The 22,763-nt window shown below is 42.1% G+C and overlaps 2 protein-coding genes across 3 annotated transcripts in view; both read left to right on the forward strand.

Annotated features, from left to right (window-relative positions):
- Window positions 1–2,709, forward strand: part of LOC110945454 (protein kinase cGMP-dependent 1) — an 84,508-nt gene extending 81,799 nt beyond the window's left edge. For both annotated transcript variants that reach the window (XM_022187048.2, XM_022187041.2), the window contains exon 18: window positions 3–2,709. In XM_022187048.2, coding sequence (XP_022042740.1) covers window positions 3–101 — 99 coding nt within the window. In that variant the 3' untranslated portion in view covers window positions 102–2,709. The remainder of the gene's footprint in view (window positions 1–2) is intronic.
- Window positions 2,710–4,609: 1,900 nt separating this feature from the next.
- On the forward strand, window positions 4,610–6,642 carry LOC110945212 (dickkopf-related protein 1-like). The gene is made up of 4 exons (XM_022186804.2): window positions 4,610–5,061; window positions 5,195–5,336; window positions 5,513–5,647; window positions 5,773–6,642. The coding sequence occupies exons 1-4, from the start codon at window positions 4,846–4,848 to the stop codon at window positions 6,036–6,038; spliced, it is 759 nt and encodes a 252-aa protein (XP_022042496.2). The 5' UTR covers window positions 4,610–4,845; the 3' UTR covers window positions 6,039–6,642.
- Window positions 6,643–22,763: the final 16,121 nt, after the last annotated feature.

The raw sequence follows: 22,763 nt of genomic DNA on the forward strand, positions 1-22,763 counted from the left end.
AGGTCACATCAGCAGTCGACACGAGTAACTTCGACAGCTTCCCAGAGGACAACGAGGACCCGCCTCCTGATGACAACTCCGGCTGGGATGTTGATTTTTGAAGTCCTCCTCTCACCTAAAAACCAAAAGAAACTTTTCTTTTTCTGGCTTTTTTGATGGCTTGGAGGCCATCTTGGAGGACATGGCTATGTTGTAAAAAAAAAAAAAACTGCGATAAAAATGAAAGAGAGGATATGGAAAAGAAGATAAGCAGATGGATGGCAAACCCTCTGGGTCACCGATATGCCTTTATTTCACTGTGGCTCTGGATCAAGCATTTACAATGGGACTGCTGTAGCACTTCTTCAGTGTTGTCTTACACTAAGGTCTAAAGGCAAAAGCAAAGAAAGAGCAGGGATACACCTACATACACAGACACATACACAATACAAAAGAGGCTGATAATCGAGCCAGGTTTTCCCATGCTACAGGGAAAGATGCTTTGTGGATGGATGGATGTTTGATAGTTTGTCTAAGATGTGGTTCCAGGATAAATAAGAGTGTGAAACTGTGGAGGACTACTCCAAAAGGGAGGAGGCTGATGATTGATTTCTTTCTAGGGTTGGTTCTCTACAATATTTGGTGGACTTTGATGGGAGGAGATAAGATGTTACTGCAGTTGCTCCCTGGTTTTCAACATGCAGCTGCTTGCTGCAGTCTGCGATCCTTTTCAGAGATCTCCACACTACAGTTTGCAAGGTAAACTGGTATCAAGTGCTCAAGACTAACCTGAATGTCACAGTTTTTCCTCTTATTTAACATACAAACGGCATACACCTATGTATGGTACGTAGTATTTGAATTTACAAGTTATTCATCACACATGAACACAACTGGGCTAAAGTCAAATACTTAGTACGCTTTAGGTAAGATTAATCTACCTTGAAAAGCACAAACACTGTGCATTCAGTGGAAAGAGACGTAACTCTTAAAGTGCCCTGCTTAAAATTTAATGAATCACACACCGGCACACATGAAATGTCAGCTAGTATTTCCATGAAGCAATGTGTCATTATGCACTTAAGACCATTAACTGAGAAAATCAGCAGCTATAGCTCATTTTAAGCTTCAGTAGACGTCACACTGTTTTTTTTTTGTTCTTTAAAATGCTTTTATTCACTCATATGAATGCCTCTCTGCCTACATTCTTCCTTAGTTGTTTCTGAAATCACCCAAATGCCTCTTCTCGTTCACCCGAACCGGGCGTCCTCTGTTCGCTCTTGTATAGTGCTGACATAACTGTGAACATGGTTTTAATGTCTTTGGTGCTGTTGATAAATTATAACAAGCGATGTTGAGATGACAGTACTGGTTATTGTTTTTGTATTGTGACTTTATTTTGTGCTTGATTACTTTGTAATGTACTTGACGTCATTCTTTAGAAAAATGGGAGACTTGTGTAAGTTTATAGACTTGAGTGACAATTTGTTTGATATCACTTGATGCCATGTTACATTGTGCTAAGTGGTACTCTCAAGGTTTTTAAACAGGTTTAACGTTATGTTGATTCATATAAATTCACTCTTCTGTTTTTGTTGGAACTAAAACTAACCACAGTCACGTTATCTCAAGACTATCCTGACTTAACATCTTATGGAAATGTTAAAATGCCTCCGAAAGGCAAACAGTGGACGAAAAGCTGATTATATTTTGTGAAAACTCACAACTTTGACCACTAGCACCACGGTCTCTCAACCATCACCCAACTCATCTCCTCTCACGTCCAAAAAAATCAGAACATGAAATCAAAAGGAAAGTAAGTGCCTTACGTCAATGGCATACGAAATTAACATCACTAGACCTTTTCAATGCTGCATGAACACATATACACCTCAAAAACTTATGTGTCCTCTTAGGTGGCTGCTTCTCATCCTTTGTTATATCCAATAAATACATTAATCACCATGGAAAGAGAATTTCTAGTCATTTGAAGGCTGACAAAAAGTGTATATGAAATAAATTTCCTGCTTATGCCTTTGATTTATCTCACGGGAACACTTGTTAAGAGTAAAAATGATCTCTCATACCTGAAATGGCTGCAATGACAAGCTTTTCTCTACATATCTAATATGATCTGATAAAGTCAACCACCACTGGCCTGACATCAAACACCAGTGAGTACTAATCACAGCTTAATTGGACCATCCATCAACCGTTAAGAGTCATGAAATCTGAGCATTTAGAGACGGCAAGAATGATTTGCAGTTTTTGAGCAACTCACAACAACAATACTCTTGTTTACCACAGTTGACAATCTTAAATGGTATGATAGCATTAATCACAAAGCATAATGAGTCACATTCTCATGTTTGGTTTGATTTAAATAAAGCTGAAGTCATCTTTCGCCTCATGAAGTCGAGCAGACTGAGACATCTACATCGAAATTACAGAAATCTCTTGATGGAAAGCTAAAAAAAAATAGGACAAATCTTTATTCTGTAGATACTCCATAAGTATTTTACTGTGTTAATGGAAGGTTGCGTTTATCACAAAGCCTTACGGGATGTCATCACTTTCCAAACCACTGGTTTTGAGTTTTTCTAATCAACTGCCTTCTGCAAAGTTACCTGATATTTGCCTTGTGTTATGTTGTTGAATCTGCTGTAAATTCATTTTGCAGAGTGCCACGTGTAAGATTTTTAAAATTATAGAGTAAAAAAATACTTTTGAGTCGTGTTTGTCTCTCAGTTATTTGATTGAGAGCTGGTGCTGTGGAGATGTTTTACAGTTTGCTATGGCTGCCACATGAGGGAGCTGCTGGTAAGAAAGAAAAAACAAAACAGAATCATCTCCCATGACTCCAGTGCCGGAGAAGTGCTGGTGAAGGCTCCCTGAGATCTAATAATCAGCCCAAGAGTTAATGTCATCCACTTAGCGGTAAGTGGAGATGATTCAGCTTCTCTGGTCTCCGTGCTATTCGCACAACAAATTTGTTTGGTGGCGGCAGTGGTGGTGGTGGTGGAGGGGACAGGGAAATGGCTTCAGCTATAACAACAGGGTGACACTTCTGCGAGATCAAAGAGGATCAAAGTGCATCAAAGGAGCTCACCTTACCAGCACTGACATTTAGTAAAGTGGAGATAAAAGCTCTACTTCAAAAGATATGCAGCAATTCAAACGCGCAGAGTGCTAATGTGTTTGTCAGGTGTCTATGGCGCATCTCCAACACAAACACAGTCATACACACTTGCACACACGCACACATCCTCACACTGGGCTGTACCTGACCAGCAGATGACGTCCAAGTGCCAAGTTACCTTCATGGAGAGACGGAAAGGGCCCGTTTCCATCACGCACTTTGGCACCTGTGAGTTCTTCTGTGCGCACTGGTGTTAGCAAATGCTGCAAAAAAAACAAACAAAAAAACAACAAAATAAAAAAATAAAAACGCATATTTAAGGTATTGAGTCAGAAAGTCAACTCAAAAGGTTTGGAGTAAAAAAAAACGCATAAAATTACTATTTCACTGCATTTTAAGGAATCAGATTTGAAGAAAATGTTATAATAAACTGCATTTTTTTGGAGAAAAATGTGAAATAATGAGCCTTGGTTTGCAAATTTGGGTCAAATCCACATCTTTGAGACTCAAATCCTAAATAAATAACCCCTGTGGATTTCTTGGTGGGGCCTAAAGGGTCAGAGAGCAGGGCAGATCAGAGTCGCCTTTAATCTCAAAAGTGCCAGTCAACCCTAAGGCCTCTCCACGGAAGTCCATTAATTCGGTAAACTTTTCACACCCCTTAATGGTCTGGATATCCTACACATTGATGTCTGCCACTGGTGTAATCAAGCGCACTTTGGAGGATAATTGCCCCCTTTGCAATCAGAGGGATCAAATGAAGTAGTTAATCGACGCGAGTGACTTCAATCAGTCCTCACACAGCCAAAGGGCAGCTAGTCTACATAAATGTCAAAGAAAACTGGAATAACCGAGCAGCTTTTAGAAAGATGAGCAGTTATGAAGAAAGAAACGCATCGTGAGGAATATTGTTGAAGTCCTGCTGCCACAATAAAGAACAGAAAAAGACATTTAAGGAATAAAATGCGCTGCTGTGGCCACATTTCTTCTTTAACTTACACACAGAAAAGTCTGACAGTAATTAACTATATCAACAAACGGTGAGTCACTAATTCTGATCATTTAAATAAGTGATCTATAAAAGGAGAAAATATCTTGTCTCATTATGTTTTGTAAGAAAGAATCATTAAATCATACCATAAAAATACTCCCCCCCCCCCCCCCCCCCACTAACAGCCTAAGTTAGCCTTAAAACATGGAAAAATAAGGCACACAATTTGACAAAAATGTCACTTGTAAGGGGAAAAAAGACAAGCAACATTAATTTGGTCATTATTTTTTATTGAAAGTTGGATTTTTTAGAGGACTGACTGTGAGTGCATTTTATTTCTTCTGTGTGTCACTAAGTGATGGGCATTCAGACAGACTTTGCAGGTCATTATCATTACACAAACACTGTGAAACGTAGTCCTGTGCACGAAGAAGAGATGGCTATTTCCGTACTGTGGGGCTCTGTTTGAAATTCCACCCCTCCGCCTTTGTTGTGCACAGCGAGGGGCGGGAAGACAAACAGGTCCACATGTATAAAGAGATCATCCCAGGACTGCGAGTCAGGAGACTTCCAAGCATCGTGCCGAAACTCTCTGGAAACTTTGGGGATTCAGGATTCAAGGCCGCTTTTGGACTTTGTCACTCAGTCTTGGTTTTTTTTCTTCTTCAGCAAAGCAGAAGGGATTTTTTTCTTTATTTTTGACAGTGTGCTTGCAGCAGAATTAAAAGGGAGAATCATGCAGATGCCTTCAGCGCGCCGCTTCTTGGCTGTGTATCTCACTCTGTTTGGATACCTTGGGGACGTTTACGCGGGGGCTGCTCTGATGAACTCCAACGCCATCAAAAACTTGCCCGGTGCTGCGCCTGGTAAAGTGGCCGACACTGTCAGTCCAAGTCCGCGCACTTCACCCTCCGGCAGCGTGGGGCACAAATTACCCGTAGACACCTTGCAGGTAATTAACTTTCCCCGTGCGTAAAAGTCGAGTCTGTGCGTCACGACAAAAGTTGCGTTCATGTAAGTTTTTTTCCAAATAGCAATACATGTTGTGACACGCTGTTTTTCTTTTTTTAATGAAACTATAACAGTCAGGTGTTTGCACGGATGATGAAGACTGCGGAGGTGATGAATTCTGCAACGACGCTCGGGGCGCCTGCCTGCCCTGCCGTAAGAGCCGGAAGCGTTGCGCAAGGAACTCCATGTGTTGTGCAGGGAACCGCTGCAGCAACGGTGAGCAGAGAAATCTCATTTTAAACAAACATTGACAGATACCACGCTGTTGCGGGTGTTGTAGAAGCTAAGAATAGTTTTGTAGTCAAATGATCTGCATGTTATTGATTCTTAACTGATGAATGGCTTACAGACCTCGACTGAAATTCTCTCTTCTGCCTTTTTGTCCCTTATAGGTGTTTGTCATCCAAGTGACATAGATGGTACAGATGCAACAATCACCACTGGCTGGCACAAACACAACAACACCATGGAGCATCAGGCTAAGAAGCCTCCCACTGCCCATGGCTATCAGCCTCAAGCTGTCAAAGGTGACAATCCTGTTTCGAACCATCAGTCTTATCTGTTGCTTTCACCTCACAACATAAGTTGTTTTCAGTGAGCTCTGTTTCATGCAGCATTTTTTTTCATGCCCTTCTTTTTCCTCTATCCCCAGGCCAAGAGGGGGATACATGCCTGAGATCTGCAGACTGCTCAGAGGGTCTGTGCTGCGCCAGACACTTCTGGTCTCGCATCTGTAAGCCTGTGCTGACAGAGGGCCAGGTGTGTACGCGCCACCGCAGGAAAGGCAACCACGGCTTGGAGCTGTTCCAGCGCTGTGACTGCGGCGAGGGCCTGGCCTGCCGACCAGAGAAAGGAGAGCGAGATCACAGTGTCAGCAGGACTGCAGCCCGGAACCTACACACCTGTCAAAGACGCTGACACAAACGCATGGACGCACACGGAGACAGAAATACACACTCACACACAGACACACACACACCTAGCAAGCCCACAAATCAGTCACAGACACTGACAAACACTTCTCAGCCTTGCATACACCACAGATGCTGACACACACACACACAGACACCCAACACCTAAGACATTCTTTCCTGCCGAAGTTGCTGACACAAACACATCACCCGGAAGGAGAGACATGATTCCTGGAAAAGTGATACACCCAGAGGGATGCAACAGTACAAGATGGACTGATCCGATTCCCCATTAACAGATGAGGAAGTTAGGAAGTGACATTTCAGAAGTATTGGGAAGATCGATTCATGTCGTCGGTAATGGCAGAACTGTTTTGTTTCTCTTTTTATGGAACTTCAAGCCATGGTTATTGCAGTAAATTACTGTATTGTAAATATTATCCTGGAGGTGGCACTTAATTGAGCTATTGAATTCTGTCAACACCAGTATTATAAAGACTTGGTGCTGCATGCTTTGTAAATGTGTTATATATATATTGTTTTATAAGAAAATGTTATCTATAGAAAAATTTGAATATATTTGTTTTATTAAATGACATGTGATAACCTTACTCCTTCTTTCTGCCCCTCATTTTTCATCTTTAATCTACTGTATTGAAAAAAAAAAACAGAATGTTTCACTCAAGATGTGTCGAATATGAATTTTCCTGCCGCAGATAGAATCTAAACTGGCCAGTCCAAATACTTGATGGTTGGTGCAGGCGAGAAATGTTTCTGGCAAAGTCACAGCTGTCCCCTTCTGGAAAGCAAGAGTTGTTTGAACAATCACTCTGCGGTGTTTAACTCATAGCCCAGTCTACACAAATCAGCGGTTGGGGATGAGTGGATGGTTTAAATGTTTGGCCCAGATATGCTTCCCAGGCTCACGACACACACAACTGCAGAAATTTGTGCAGGCAGACACACTTAACAACAAACATAGATCTTTAATGAGTCATTACTGGGAGCCTCAGCAGGCCACATCCTGCTGTGGAAGCAGAGGATGGTCAATCAAGGCCGTGTCATCCGATGAACATGAAAAACAGGGCAGGATGCGGCTGTATCAAATGATAACTGCAAAGAGGTAATAACAAAGTATGTGTGTCCTGGCGAGTGTTTGCCACCTAAACCTTTGGTGTTGGCTAGTTTCTAATTATAACTTCCCTGCCTTCATGTGCAGCAGAGCAGATAGCTAGCTATCCAAGCTAAAGCCTCTAATTACTTCATCTTACTCAATCTACACAAGGATTCATGAAATGAGGTGCACCACAGAGCTTTTTTTTGTGTGTGTGACGCAACCAAAAAAAAAAGGATCTCGGTTCTCAATCTCTCCAGTTGCACAGCACACCCCATTTCCTGGCTGTTGTGCAATGGATGTGCTCTAATATGTAGGCTATGAATCCAGTCAAATACACCTTGGTGCCTGTAATTAGACCTGTTTAGATTAGAAGATGGTGAGGAAATTACTGTACTTTTTGCCTGATTCTCTTGTCAGATCAAAAGGAACACAAGACACTCTTGATATCTGACCGAGCCAGATAACCTCTTCATCTGTTTACATCCATAGACATTAATTTGAAGTTTGTCTAAGAAAGACACGAGGATGTTTTTACTCCATCATAGAAGAGCAGCAGTGAAGGAAATAGCTCAAGAGCTGCGTCTGCTATGTATTGCCATTTTATGCTACTTTGCTTTCTATTTTTTCGAAAAGAGATTGCTAAACAAATATACACATCACACCACCCAAAAATGCATCCATTTACATGTTTGTGCTTCAGAAACAGTATAATAAATGAGAATATAACACTGCCAGGAGCCATTCTGCCTGAACAATGAGCACCATACTTATGTAAAATTATAATATTTTCGAATTTAGCTGATTATCCCTCAAACTATCATTAACGACACTTCCATTTTACTGTTGATAGAGTATTTTTACATTGTGGTAATGCTATTTTTACTGAAGTAAATGATGTGAATATTTGCCCCACCGCTGCTGAGGACAGGCGCATTGACCGAGAGGCAGGCAGACATTCGCAGAGACACACTCCATTTAAGCAATTTAGTATCCATTCTTCATAGTAATTAAGAGTAATGGGAGCATTGTCAGCAGGACAATATACCACGCAGGCTAAGCCAAGTCATGTTTGTGGGGGTCCTGGAATCTGCATGTGTGTGTGCGAGTCTGTCATCATTACACCGACCACAGACTAACGCAGGCCACAGGCATGTGCCCTAACTCGAGGAAGGCCAGGTTGTGTGTTTTTGTGTGTACGTGTGCTTTACACATGCAGCTACGATACACTTAGTGGACTCCAAAGAAACAACAGCAGTGACAACAGCGCTGTGCACGACACGGCGACACACACAGCCGTGTCCCCACATGCCAACCAACGGCCTTTACGCATTCACAAACACATCTACACATGGGCGCGCTCGCATTCACCCAGCCTTACAGGAGGGTGAACCGTGGGGTGTGAGAGGTTTTGCGCACTCGCCCACGCCATGGCATCCTAACCAACAACATTTTGGTGTTGTCATACCACAAGAGTGAATCAGTGCTTCTACTGGCATGCGTTTTCATGCTACCGTACACTTAAAAGAAAACTGGAGACATGTAACTACAGCAAATATTTATCGTGACAACACACATGCAGGCTGCAACACATGCAAATGCTTACAAGCACAGTCAGTGAGTTTTCATTTCGCTGGGATGTGCAGTTTATTTGTATATGGCAAACATAAAACCACATACTGATCTAATGAAGTGAACTTTATTATGATAACACTTAATGGGCAATAAAACCCAGAACTTATTTGTTTTTAACACTGTCTTAAAACCTGCTATCTCCCCTCACAATCTCAGAGTAACAATAAAGCTTTTATCCGCATGAGTACCTGCTCTATCTGCCATTGTTATTCTTACACGGCTGCCAAACATCCTTGACAGACATCCCTGAGTTAACAGTCATGAGTGAACCGTCAGAGATGAAAGGGTAAAGAATCGAGGCAGAATACACAGAGGCAGCGCATGTTATTTTGTCAGATGAAAGGGATGGCATACTTCTGGAATGAGCATTCGGATCAAAACCGAGCACTTATGTAAACAAAATTTCACAGGGAGGTGTCAAACTTTTGGGTGCTGGCACTGATCACTCCTTGGAAAAGAAACACAATGTGCACTATTCATCTTTGTGGGATGACAATCTGCCTGGGTTGTGCAATAAGGGGAAATCTCCCTGTCCTTGGGAAATAATAATTAAACAAAGGACAACTCATTGAACACAATATGTCAAGTGTGCTTATGCAGGTGGAGAACAGGTTTGCTCTACTTATTCAACTGCTACGTGATGTCAACACAACACGGGAAACAAGGCTTTTCACAGAGTGGGACGATGACGTGTTGGTTTGATTGGGTTTCATATTACTTTTCAGGTTATGCAGCAGTGACAATTGTTCCCTCTCACTTAAGTGTCTTTCACGCCTCTTTGCCATTCTCTGTCTGTCTTTGCATCCATTCAAACACAAGCTTTGCTCCGATTGTGAGACACGACACTCAGTCACTCAGTTTTCGTGTATTAGTGAGCTGGATGGATGCAGTGGAGACAACGAGTCTGGCTCTGGCTACATGACATACATCCAAGTGTGAATTTGTGTCATTTAATGAAGCATTACGTGTACAAATTTCAACAGTTAATCCTCTGCCATGCGTTTCTGTTCAGTGTAACCGACTAAATCATAATTTGTTTGTAATATGTTTGTTTTGGCCTTTGTACAAGCACTTTAGGGCCAAATCTGGCAACCTGGGTGCGGTGACAAGACTTCAAAATGCTCTGCACAGCAAATGCGATGCAGCACTTGTTCACCAAGAAAAAGCAACACCTAATTTCTTTAAAATCTCTGATTGTCCTTTTTTGGTAGCACACTCATCACTCTAAAGAGTCCTTGCCAGCTTTTCTCTCGGCATTTGATCTTTATGGTAAACAGAAAGAAAATCAGTAAGAAGGATAGTTTGGGAAACTGGCTTCTTTCCAAGAATGAGGGAGTACTCCTTAACATTTTGAACTGTTCTTTTAGCATATCAATATGTGGCTTATTAAACATTGTCGCTGAATCAGAAACCTGTGAGGACATCCATGTGGCCCGTTTCTTGCTGCTGTCCCACGAACAGAGCTGTGACAGCGGGTTTGCTCACCAGGGGAGGCGAACAGATGACTGGTTTGATCCATCCTGGTGTTCCTTCCATCTGCTGCTGATATCTCTGCTGTGGTCTCAGGTCCCTCTCTGATGAAGTCATACTATTTTTTTTCGGCCACTACCACATGAAGGAAACTTGGCTGCTATGACTTCAAGCCCTAAAATTTGTAAGCGTGTTGGACTAAAACAGAAACAAGTGGTTGTGTGACATTGCGTAAGCCGCCTGTTACAGTAACACTACATGAAAGCAAGCAAAGAAATACCTGACCACAATACCCAGTGTTTTGTTATGCTCTGTTGCCTTCTGGACTCATGTTTATTTTCTCCTCGCAACTGGTTTATGCAGGAAACCCAGTGGCAGCAAGACTCAAAGACCACTTTGGAGCACAGTTCACGTCCTCCACCACCTGTATGCTTCAGGTGGATTCCCTGACTCTCTCTCCTTGTCCAACATGTCCAGTGCTTACACAGCTGCGACCACTTCAGTGCAAACAAATAATCTTCCCATTGTTTTTACAAATATTATCCCAATATGCAACGTCTGCCAGCCCTGCCAGACGAGTCGGGAGTGAACAGATGCACCAGGGAAGGGGGGCAGAGTTGCAGCTGGGGATAAAAAAATGCCTACTCTTCATTATGGTTGGTCCAGAAGCTTGCTGCTGGCGGCCTGGGGCTGGGGCTAGGACAAGGGCCAGGGCCAGAGCTGGCTCAGCTCCTGGCTGCTATGTAAAGTCTGCCTCAGCCACAACCACATTGCGCAAAGCTGCTTCACACATATAATTTACTCATTATTTACAAAGTTTTCGAAGAAGTCAAAAAAAATATATTGCACAGTGAGAGAGCTGGTGGAAAACTAACGCAGACTGAGTTGCTATTCAGTATAGAATAAAGATATATGCCGTTATATAACTTTGAATAGGTGGCAGGCTTATGGAGTCACAGTCAATAAGCACAGCTGATTGAATAGAAGTGACCGCAGAAACCTTACACTTTGAAAAATAACTTAAAGTACTGAGGAGAGACAGTTTAACCAATGATCGGCAAATCCCAATAAGAGTGTGTGCCATCTGTAGGCATTGCTGGTGACCATGCCTAATCCAGTATGCTCACAGCAGACTGCTGCTTTCATGGGGGGCAGGAAATAGATGTCTCTGAACCCTCTGTTCATTCCATGAAACATCCTCAACAGGAGATGAGTGTATCTCTGTGAGACATGAGCAAATATCTCTGTGCTTAAGTGGGAGCATCAAAAGCCGCAGTTGTTGCATAATGGCATACCTTTACCCGACAGGGAAGCATCCTATCAAACAAAGGCACAGTAACGGCTCCAGCGGTTCATCTATTGTCCTATTAAGAGTCATCAGGTCTTAATCAGAGCTTTTCACCACTCACCACCTCCTTTCATGCCACCCTGCCTCCGCCAGTCAATCTTCAACACCCAAACTCTTTAAAGTCCCCTGCTTGTTCTCCATCCTTTTCAAGAACACTGTCTTTAACCCCACCAAAGACAATGGCCGATGCACAATCTCATTTGTGAAGGGACTTTTCAAAGGTGGAGTCCATGCTAATAGAATGGAGAGGAGGAGGCTGGGCTTTGATCTCTTTAGGGGGCAAATGGATTGGATTGTCTTGCCCTGCTGGTGGGGCTAAGCTCAGGATAGTGTGAGTCGCAGGGGGTCATATCAAAGGTAGTTATCTTCAGAGGGCCTTCTCAGCAGCACATTAGTACGCTATCTAAATGTTGATTTGCTTACACCAACATCTAAGGACCCCTAAATGAGCTGACAAAAGGAAACACGGAGTGAATGTAAATGAGCAAGGTAGTCAAGTTCACTTCTCTGCAGATGTGAGCACAGCATTTCTCATTCCCAGTTTGTATTATTAAACCTGTCCATAGCTGGGAAGTTTAAAAGTTTTAATCCTAATTCCAAGCATCAAAATTTCCACTAATTACACCGTAACTCAAATCAGCTTTATTTCCTTATGTACTGCCTGGTCCTTCCACTCAAGGAACCAAACCTTAATAGTACAGCATGCTCATTGTCTATGTTGTGGGTAAGGAAATGATTGGGAACACCCTATAGCCACAGCAAACAGCCATGTTGAGGTTGCTGACTGTGTGTGTGTTCCTCCGTTGTGGGTGGGAAACATCATATTACTGTCACTCTCACAGCTGACTTTAAGAGAAAGGTATAAATCACACACATACACACACCCCAGCATCCACTGTCAGCCTGTGCCGGGGACGAAGAATTTAGTTTATCATACATGACATCTTTCCCCGTAATTTGATAAACTGTGGACATCGAAAGGATCTGTTCACTAGCGCCCCCAGTGTTACAAACCAAAAACTACATATGCATCTGTTGGCAAGAGCCACTGTTGCATTTAGCATTTTCCTGAAGTCGCAGGTCTAATGTTAGAGAAAAGAATAGGTGGGTGTTTTTGGATTGAAGGAAAGAGAAAGGATACTCATAAAAAGGGACAATTTGAAAGTTTCTTCAGATTGCTGTAAAACTCTGAACCCTCATTGTCGCTGTTGTTGTCACCAGCCATACAGAAGTCAAATTATATATTTCCAAATTTATTATTTCAAAGCTTTTCCAGGCTTGTTAGAGTGAATTCTCAGCAACAGCCATAAAAGAGGGAAAATTAGACTCCTTGCCTGGTGTCACAGTTTGCCACTCTCTGTGTGCATGGCCTAAATGTGGGATTGCAAATAAGCATCTCTATTTTTGGGGACTTTAAGACCAGTAGCACCCGTCTGGGTCATTCCATATCATTAGAAACATTTTCAGAGATGAACAAATTCTCCTGGCACTCAAATATAATACTGGTCCTTAAGTCTATAGCAGCATGAAATCAAAGCCAAGCCTAAAACCTCCTTCCATCCTTGGTGTTATTTTTGAGTCTCTACTGAAATTCGGGTTGACATGTTGATTGAAATTGCCCACGTTTTTGGTTATCTTGCGCATCAAAGGTCCAACTCAGCACATTCCCGAAGAGCTTGAATGGTACAGAAGCCTCAGTCCAACCCCCTGTTTCTGAAATGTACATTTCAGCCTTTCTCAGTCATTAACCGATGCCTGCTGTCTGTTAGGCTTTTTTGCTTGTCTTTGGCTGTTGGTAAATATTTGCTAAACGAGGATTGCATTTTTGAATTGGTCTTCCTTTGCAAAATAGTTGTTGCAAAGGCATCTATTGTCTCATTTCAACTGACCACATAGTGTATTTTGGTGCTGTCGGCAAGGACTGGCTTTTCCACAACTCTAATTAGCATTCCTTCCAGATAAAACAATGATCACTTGAATACTACTGAGCTAAGCTTGCAGGAAGTGATCTAAAGAGCTGATAGGAACCCATGATTACCAAGCAACTAACTCCAGTGCTCCATGCATAATGTTTTAATTCAACATCAACCCCACCACCCCATTTCATCCCATCACTAATCTTGTCTTAAGTTATCTTCAAACTACCGCTTTGCCCTGCGGCCACAGGCCTTATCATTTATTGATTATGTCTCTTAGATTAAAGGACCTGCTTTCATTTCCACAAGAATGTGCCCCACTCTTTGCGTCCATATGGAAGCATTTGCTGGACAGATGGGTTCTTTTCCCCTCTAGACAAGGTCTCACTGGTCAAAGAGGGATTCACAGGGACTTGGTAAGTAATGGTGCTTGTTGATATCCAATTGTTGCTTGCTTTGAAGTCCAACCACCAGGTGATCTGTATTTGATCATTAATGACAGAGAGAGACAACTGAAAAAAGAACTCGAAAAAGTCATTGCAGCAACAGAGAGAAGCTGAAAATCTGAACATTAATCACATGAGCCAGTTTTACAACAAGTCATCTTAATTCTTCCAGACAATTCAGGGCTGTCAAATGGCTGCATAATACTACCCCAAACCCCCTCAAGCCTCCCAGACTTAATTTCATGTGCTGAGAAGTCGAATTGCCTGAATGTGGGTTACACACAAATGATGGACATTTTGTCTTGGGGTAATTACTAATATGCCACTGTTGTTGCCCAGGCTGCCTGTATCTGGGTTTTGGTTTAAATGTTGGGTTTACTCTCCCTGGGCTGTGTGGTTTGCAGCAGCTTAATCACAAAGCCACAGGCATTTCAACCATTTTGATAGGAGCCAAAATGGGAAGGCTTCATATGTAACATTGTTTTTGCTACTCCTACATATAGCAGCCTTTTCTGCAGAGTCAGCAGGGCAACTAAATTGACATAGTTCATGTTGACAAACTGAATATGTGCAAATACAATGAAAATAATCTCAGGGCAGTTATGGGCCGTAAAATATTATGACATCTACAAAGCAAGGGCTGAAGTTTTCTTGTGAGGGAATGGAAAGATATTTTTTAAAAGCTCATTTATTTTATTATCCACTTGAAATGAAAATATTAAATATTGTCCTATGAGCTCGAAAATGGTGATGCTTACAGTCTATTACATTATAAAATTGCCACTTTTATTGGATAGTTTCCTCGTGTTTTCATGTTGTCAGTGACAACAACTGGGGCATCTGGAGAGAGTTTCCAGACCACTTTCAGCTTCAGAATATGGGATGAGTAAGAAACCAAAGCATGGCTCAAAGATTAAAGAGAATAAAGTGATGAAAGATCTTCAAGTGGACATCATGAACCGCAAGCTTCTGTGAGATAACACAGATCACCAGTCTGTGGACAAACATACGGACAGCATTACACTTATCAGCTCAGACAGACTCATCTAAGTGTCCTGATTGGGGACAATATTTCCCAGCACACAGGTGTTTACAATCCTTTTCAAACAACCTTGTTTACAAAAACAACATAAAAAAGAATTCCAAGTTACAAGCAACGAGGCAATTAACGCCTGTGTACCGTGTAGAGTGCCTCTGCTCACTGCTAATGGTTTGAGGCCGAGAACCGAGCTTGCTTTTTATTGAGTGTTCTGCTAGCCAGACGTCCAAATGTTGCCTCAAGGAAGGTTTTGAAACTCTGGCTTGTTTGAGATATGGAGGCGTTTTTGTTGTGCTGGGTATGTATTTTACAATCAAGCGGACAGGCTTACAAAAACTTGCTACTGTTGACTCCCGCAATGCAATCACATAAAGCTGAGTTTTGTTTTTTCACTTGGTGCACTTTGGATGTTGTGCAGAAGCTGTGAGACATTATAGTCAGAATGGTGCCAAGTTCAGGCCTCAGAGCTGCTGTTTTTCCACATAAGAGAATAGCTGATTCATTTGAAAAAAAAAAAAGAAGCTAATTAGAGGCTTATTTATGATGAAGCTAAGTTAGACTTATTTTCTTCTTTGTTTAAAGGAGTTTGAGCTGCAGTTACATGACAGGTGCTATCAAGATTAGAATTCTTAGATGGTTGAAAATAACATTAGCCATTTTTGTTTTGTAACAAGTCCTCTAACCTGAACGACCTTAAAGGTAATTTGTTCCTACATTCTGGAACCAGCCTATAAGAATGTTATATGTAGTAGGACACGCATAGTACAGTTATTTTTGTCCCAATTTGGTTACATTTACAGATAAAACTTTTAGGAACTTTTAGGAAAGATCAGGGTTTGAGTTGATTGACTTTCAGTATGATGGAATGATATACAGGCTTTTAAAGTTAGGCAAGCTAGATCTTGAAAACATGTAACTCCCTCTAAAGATACTCCTCCAACAGTGATTGAGTATAGCTGGAGGACTTGTCTGACTTACTGGATGTAGACTGTGGGTGTAAGCTTGCCAGTGGAAATGCATTTCACATGGTTTTCTCCTTCCCTTATGCTATCAGTGTGTTATCATTTCCAAAATTGCCTTCACAATGGGAAACAACAACGCATTACACAGAAAACTTCAAATTTTGTAGACAGTATGGGCCATTGTGTGCAAATCTTCCACCAAAGCAATTTCCGCCTTCGCTATTGGGAAAACCATATTATTTTACAATAGCAAAACCAGAACTTGGGTATTAAGGTTTTTTTTTGGCCTTTTTGATTGCTGTCAAGATGCACTTTCACAAAATATAACAAAAAACATTCAGAAACATTTTTATCTTACTGTAAAGTTATGGAACACTGAACACTAAAAGTTTGAAATGAGAAATGAACAGTGGTTTGTCTCCAACATTACGGTCCAATGCTTTGTCGACCCATCCATCCACCCTGGCCTCCACCCTATGCTGACCTAACCTTCTTCCTCTGCTCTGTCATACTTAGTGCAGCCAATAGAGGGAGCTGTTACAATAAAACTTAACTAATGGGTTGTTATATAAAGTTGTTTTTATGAGAGGACAGTTTCTTGCCTTTTAAGTTTCTGTCCCCCTCATTTTAGCACCTGTATTCCTCAGTTAAGTCTCCTAAATGTTGTGCATCACTGTTCCTCTCATCTCTGTCTCTTATTTCTTTCTCTTCTGTTTGTACTGCTTCTCTCTGATCCATCACACACATAAGGAGGAAGCTAACCTCTGCTCCTCAGTAATCTGTGAGTACACTGTGAGGAATGTGTGTCCTTCCTGGCATTACAACACTCTATCAACTAACAAGAGGAGAAGGAGGGGAGTGGGGAGGAAGAGAGGAGGATGTTGAGATGTTAGGAGCAGTTTGGGAGTGGGAAAAAAAAAGAGAGCTCTTTGTGGCCGCTTATCTGACAGGATATGAAGCAACTCAATGGCTTTGGCATTTGGCAAAATAGCTTCCTTCAATGGGCATTCACGAGAGGAGGCATCCCCTGACATGAGGCCACATATGTCTGAGCAGCTGACAGCAAGAGAGCATTTCAGGAAGAGAAAGGACAGCCGTAGGGTGTTTTAGAAGTTCCGTATTTTGTTAATTGCCCATGATAAGATGCAGCAATTTGCCAGTAGTTGTGATGATTATCAATGGCAGCAATTTAACAGATGTTGGTGCACTGTTAGAGCTTTTAAACACATCAGTTTTTCCAGCCCTAACTAAAGGACCATTCTGACAAATCTCTGAATCCTGGGGCATTTTAAAGTCCAGGAACCAAACTTAGTCCACCAAAGGATAGTCAAAGTTCCTCTGACATGTACAAACACACACACGGCACCAGACACACACATACACACAAGTTTGAGTATTATTTTTGTTAATGGGATCTAAGGGGACATCGTTTTCCTGATGTGGTGTAATTGAAGCTGCTGTATTAAAGGGTTGTGTTCCTCTCCTGCTGCTGAGACACAAAGTAATGCTAACCTCATCCCAGTTATTAACCCAGGAAGTCCCCACGGTGCACTGCACTCTAATGAGAGGCCGAAATGTGTTTTATTTATTTATTATTTTCATTTAGACGTCGCCCTTTTGACCCCATGTGGAGCTTATCCAGTGCTCAGTGGTCCACCTCGGTCCCATATTCCTTTTGATTATGATCAAATGAATAAAACCATGAAAATTAAACCGCACTGCAAGGTTCCTTTTCCCATGCATTTATCGCTTTCTGCACGTTATTTCTACTCTTGGGACAGTAAATAAAGTATTTGAGGAGAGAAAAAAGGAGGAGAGACTTTAATGCTGGTTTTTTGAAGCATTTGTCACCTGATCAACTTTACCTTTTGAACTTCATGAGAAAGATACACAACAGATTTGCAGTCACTGGGATTAGCCATGTCATCTCAAACAAACACATTTATACCATCTCATTATGTGGATAGAACATGACTCGTATCGTAAGCAAGCTCCATTCTGTCAGCCATTTACAGTTTAATATCAAAATGTTCCTGTGTATTTATAGACACAAAACAAACATTTTTAATTAATTGTAACTGTGTGTTTACTCTTTTTTAACCAGAAGCATAGAGATAGTTTCTATTCATTAAGAAGTGATGTTCTCATCTGCCAAGATTCGCAGATAAATCTAATTGGTGCTGTCCACACCCCAGTCTTAACACAATAGGCCTTCTTCTCACAAAACAACAGCTCCTTGTCTTTAAACAAATTAACACTAATGCATCTTAATGGGGTTGAAATTACATCCCCATGTTGCCAGAGGGCAATTTCTGACAGGGACTTGTTATTCTCGATCTAACCAAACATCTGGAGTTTCCCATAATGCAATTTTTATTGGATCCTCTGGCTCAACCTCCATTTTTCACCTGATTGACTGTTTCTTACAGTGTACCTTCCGAGGAATGTCACCGCTGTTGTGTATCCAAAGAGGAGATTAACTCTTCAGCACTCAAAACACTCCTGATTTTCTCACACAGGGCAAAAGCCAGTCACAGTTGTACTGTTTCCTTTGCTTTGATGTAGGACTTGAGCCCTGACGGACGTATAATATCATTTACAGTCAAAATCAGGGGTGGTCTTTCCCGGTGTTAACAGCTCACTCTGCTTTTTGTCCCACTGATTCCAAAAGACCAGATTTTTCTCAGGCTGTTGAACGTTCACTGAATGGTTTAATTGCAAGCAGACTCAAAGAGATGGATATTTGAATCATGCTGAGTAAAATATGGCTCCATCTGGATTTGATAAGCCCATAAATGAATGCCATCTGATGCTTTACACTTCAAACAATTACATTAATTCCAGGGCACCTACTATACTTTGTGGAGTGAAAAGGCACTAATCATAGAGCAGACACGTGGTTAGAAAATATGCAGTTTCACGTTGTGAATACTTCATAGCTTTAGTTCCATCAACCCCCAGAAAAAAAGTTTACTAAGAATAGAATGTAAGTGAATGAAATTTGCCTTTTTATGTGTGGTTTGATTTAATGGAAAGGATGCAGGAGTCCCTGTCCGAGGAGACAAGGGATTGAAGGGTTTCCAGTTTTTAACACCAAAACAGTTTTTACCCAGTGTTTGGAAACAACAAACACATTTGCCAAAAGATCTTCTGCAATCCCTGACTCAATAACATTTACACACCAATAACCCTGATCACAAGAGTTCATGCAATATGTGTCAAAACAGGTTGCAGAGGAAGCATGAATCTATAATTATATAGATGGTATAATTATGAATCAAGCACATATACAATTCCTGGTATAATTATGAACCTCTGCAGCTATAAGCCACTAATGGGAACTGGGAGTGTGGAGTTATTCAACATGCAGACAGCTAATTACTGTGTAGGCCTCGTTAATTGGTTATGCCCCCTGTTTAGAGCAGGAGTGTGATCAGGTTGGCAGATTTATGGAGCAGTAGCACACGTACATATTGTTGATGTTTTGCAGGAGATTTTTTGTCCCTCGGATCTTCCACCCATGTTTATTAGAAAAGGTATGAGAAATATGTCTCAGATGGAACAAGGAATTTTGTTTGCATTGAAGAAATAGTTGTGACATATTGCTTTTTTCAGTGTATGATAAAGTTTGCCACCGTGTGAGACTTTCACACATGAGATGAAAAAAGCAGCCGTGCAGAAACATCCAAACGATTAGCTTTGTGGTCGTAAAAGAGGGGGAAAAAAAGCATTTGGATCACCAAAGCAGCTTGGTTTTGTATGGAAACAACTGTGGCTGGATGTTTGGTTCTCATGGAAGCCACATGACAAGGAGGTCATGAGAAAGACAGCAGGCCCGGCGCTGTGTGCGATCTCACCACACTCGTTCTCCACCACACTTTTGATGTTTCCCTCCTCAATTTTTATCATTGCTCCTTGAGAGACCCCTACTCTCACTGTCAGTAAAGCAGACACACAAAGAGACCCACACACACATTTACACACACCCACACACACACATTCCCGCTCCCTCTCCATCTAAGCAGAAGCTTGGCTACTGCCACCCATTTCCAGCTTCACACAACTATTTTAACAAGCACAGAAATCATTTAGCGGACACTTTCCTGGATCATAAAACACCAAATGATGGCTTTGGGATCCTGAGCTTTTATTGATCTGTGTTCTCTGATCAAATGTATACGTCCTGGGCCAAGCCTAGTCAGCGTTGAAAAGAGGAAATGGGGGGATGGAAGACGGGGATGGAGGGGATGAAGTAGGTGGGGGTGCTCATGTGAGGCTGAAATGCGATATGGAGCCTGTGTCGCATTAGCCTTAACGGGCCGTGTGGCAGACGCACTGGCACCACAGAGTGGAGAAGACGGGTGGAGGAGGCGGACTAGGAGGAAGATGAGGGAGGCAAATCGCCGGACGCCCTGACGCAGGAGGAGTATGTGGAGCTTATGCAGCAGGAAGGAATGTCATCATCTCAACTGGAAGGGTTTCTGGCACCTCCCCAAGAAAGGACAACAGAGGGAGAACGATGCTTATCCCTGGATCTAAGTCACCTTTGTACCCACAGCACACACATCATCACACATCCCTTGTCAGCCTGTCATCCCACAGGGTCACGGTCAAACTGGCGCTCCCTCTCTCTGTGTGTCATGTTGTCTCTCTCCTGCTCTGTAATTTCCTTTTTTTCCTCTCCTCTTTCCCGGAAAGAATGTGTCTCCTGTCGCTCCACCAGTCAGTGTCAGGGGGCAAAACAGCCCATTTCGGTGTCTGACTCAGTTACGGAGTCTCAGAGGTGCCTGAAGGATTCCAAGAATTCCAGCATTTGCACCCACAACTGTGACGCCACCTGAGGGAATGCCATAGAGATCATACCAGACACTTCCTGTACACACTCAGGATCTGTCTTCCCGCTGCTTCATGTCTGGATGACAGAAGTTAAGATGAGGGTGCAAAACAAAGTAATTGCACACGGAGCTGAGGGGAGTATCGTACAAAAACATTCTTGCTGTGCACATACATGACTACGAAGGGAAGGAAGAGTGAAGGAAGAGTGATGATGACAGAGGATGAAGGGGCAATAGAGGCAGAGAGAGCAACAGAGGAAAGGAGACACAGAGCCAGAGCAAGAAGAGTGCGGGGTAATGACTAGGTCTGCTCAGGACAGAGGAGGCGACAGAGGGGGAAGCGTCTCCGATCGTCTCCTCGTGGCTCCTCTTTGGCGTCTGTGATCCTCGGACCCTTCACGCAATCTCCCTTATTACAAGGCTTCCCCTCTCCACAAGGGCACCACTACAAAATGGAGCAATTACATTTAATTAGGCTGCAGAGGGTAGCTAGCCTGCCCCATCCCAAAACCTCAGAGAAGTGCAGACTTCAGGTAACACAACGGTCGGGGAGAACTTCAAAGAGATGCAAAATTACAGCACCATTAGTGGAGCCACCACAGAACTACTGTGAAGCCAGGGAATCATTTGACCCTGAGAGGTAGATTCAAAGGAGTTAAACTGAAAAGTAGGCTAGTAGAGACAAAAACATCTCAACAGCAAAGATTAAGGGGCAGACTGAGGACTTCTCTAAACATTGTTTGTGTTGTATGGGAGACCTGAAAAATTAAGGAGTCTTTACAATACCTATTAGTTATCCCATGCCCTGCAGCATCTCTGGAAGGATGCTTTTTAGGCCTGACATTTTGTGGTTTTACAGAAAAAAAAAAATACATATTTTGAATCAGGAGTAAGTGCACTGATAGGCCATGCAGGCTGTACTAGAAAGATAATATGCAATGCACTCCTAGTTTGTCAGCCCGCTGTTTGCAGAGCCAAAATTCACCTCACCAAGAGCATCATGACCCTAAAAATTTTTACTGATGCTGACTCACTTGGTCTCCATCCAGAGTGGAAAATTCTGACTGATTTGGAGACAGAAGGACTCTTGTTTAATTGCAGAACATCAACACAGGTGAGCTAACCAACAAAAATGACTCATCCTGCATTTTTCCAATTTTTCTCGTTGGTTGCAATGCAGTTAAGGAGATTGAGTCAAGTAATTAGTCAGGACTTTTTGTAATGACACAAATTAAAGGAAAAACCTCTGGTGTGATACGTTCCTCCATAAACGAGTGCATGAACATAACAAATGCAGATGTTTCCATACAAGACACAAATGGCCTTTGTTAGACGAGTATACTAGCACTACTGAAAACAAGCAGCTCCCTAAAGACTTTCAGCTTTCTTATGTTGTCTTCACTACCATCAATCTCTTGCAGCATCATGGGATTGAGGTTGAAAACACAAGAAATTCAAGCTGACTATTCACATTACATGCAGAACCAGTCTCTGTAGCAATTAAAGTCCTAACATATATTCATACTGTATGTTCTGTTCTGTTTCTTTTGTGCTTATTTTTTGTCTTTATTGGACACTTGATAGTGAAGAGGAAGACAGGAAAAAGGTGAGAGGGAGGATGGTATGATATGCAACAAGATTGTTCAGATTGGGCTCTAAACATTTGCTTAACAGGACACTCAGACCTAACCTCTTCAAGTGATTATTAGTCCAGCTTTAAACAGCACTCTCATAATAAGAAAACATCTCTTTGAGGAGTGATGTTCATCCAAAGCTAAGAGACTTGTAGGATCTATGTAAACTGAAGCTAATCTTGCAGCTAATGCTGGTACAGCACTCTACTAAGGCAGCTAATGTGGCTGGTTCCCTCAATTTGTCACCCATCCATACTCTCCTTCACAAGCCCAACAGGGTTGTATATTTCTCGTCCCACTTTCGTGGCTGCTCCACCCTGTCTTGCTGCCACT

This window comes from Acanthochromis polyacanthus, chromosome 15 (genome assembly GCF_021347895.1).
Source record: "Acanthochromis polyacanthus isolate Apoly-LR-REF ecotype Palm Island chromosome 15, KAUST_Apoly_ChrSc, whole genome shotgun sequence".
NCBI lineage: Eukaryota > Metazoa > Chordata > Actinopteri > Pomacentridae > Acanthochromis > Acanthochromis polyacanthus.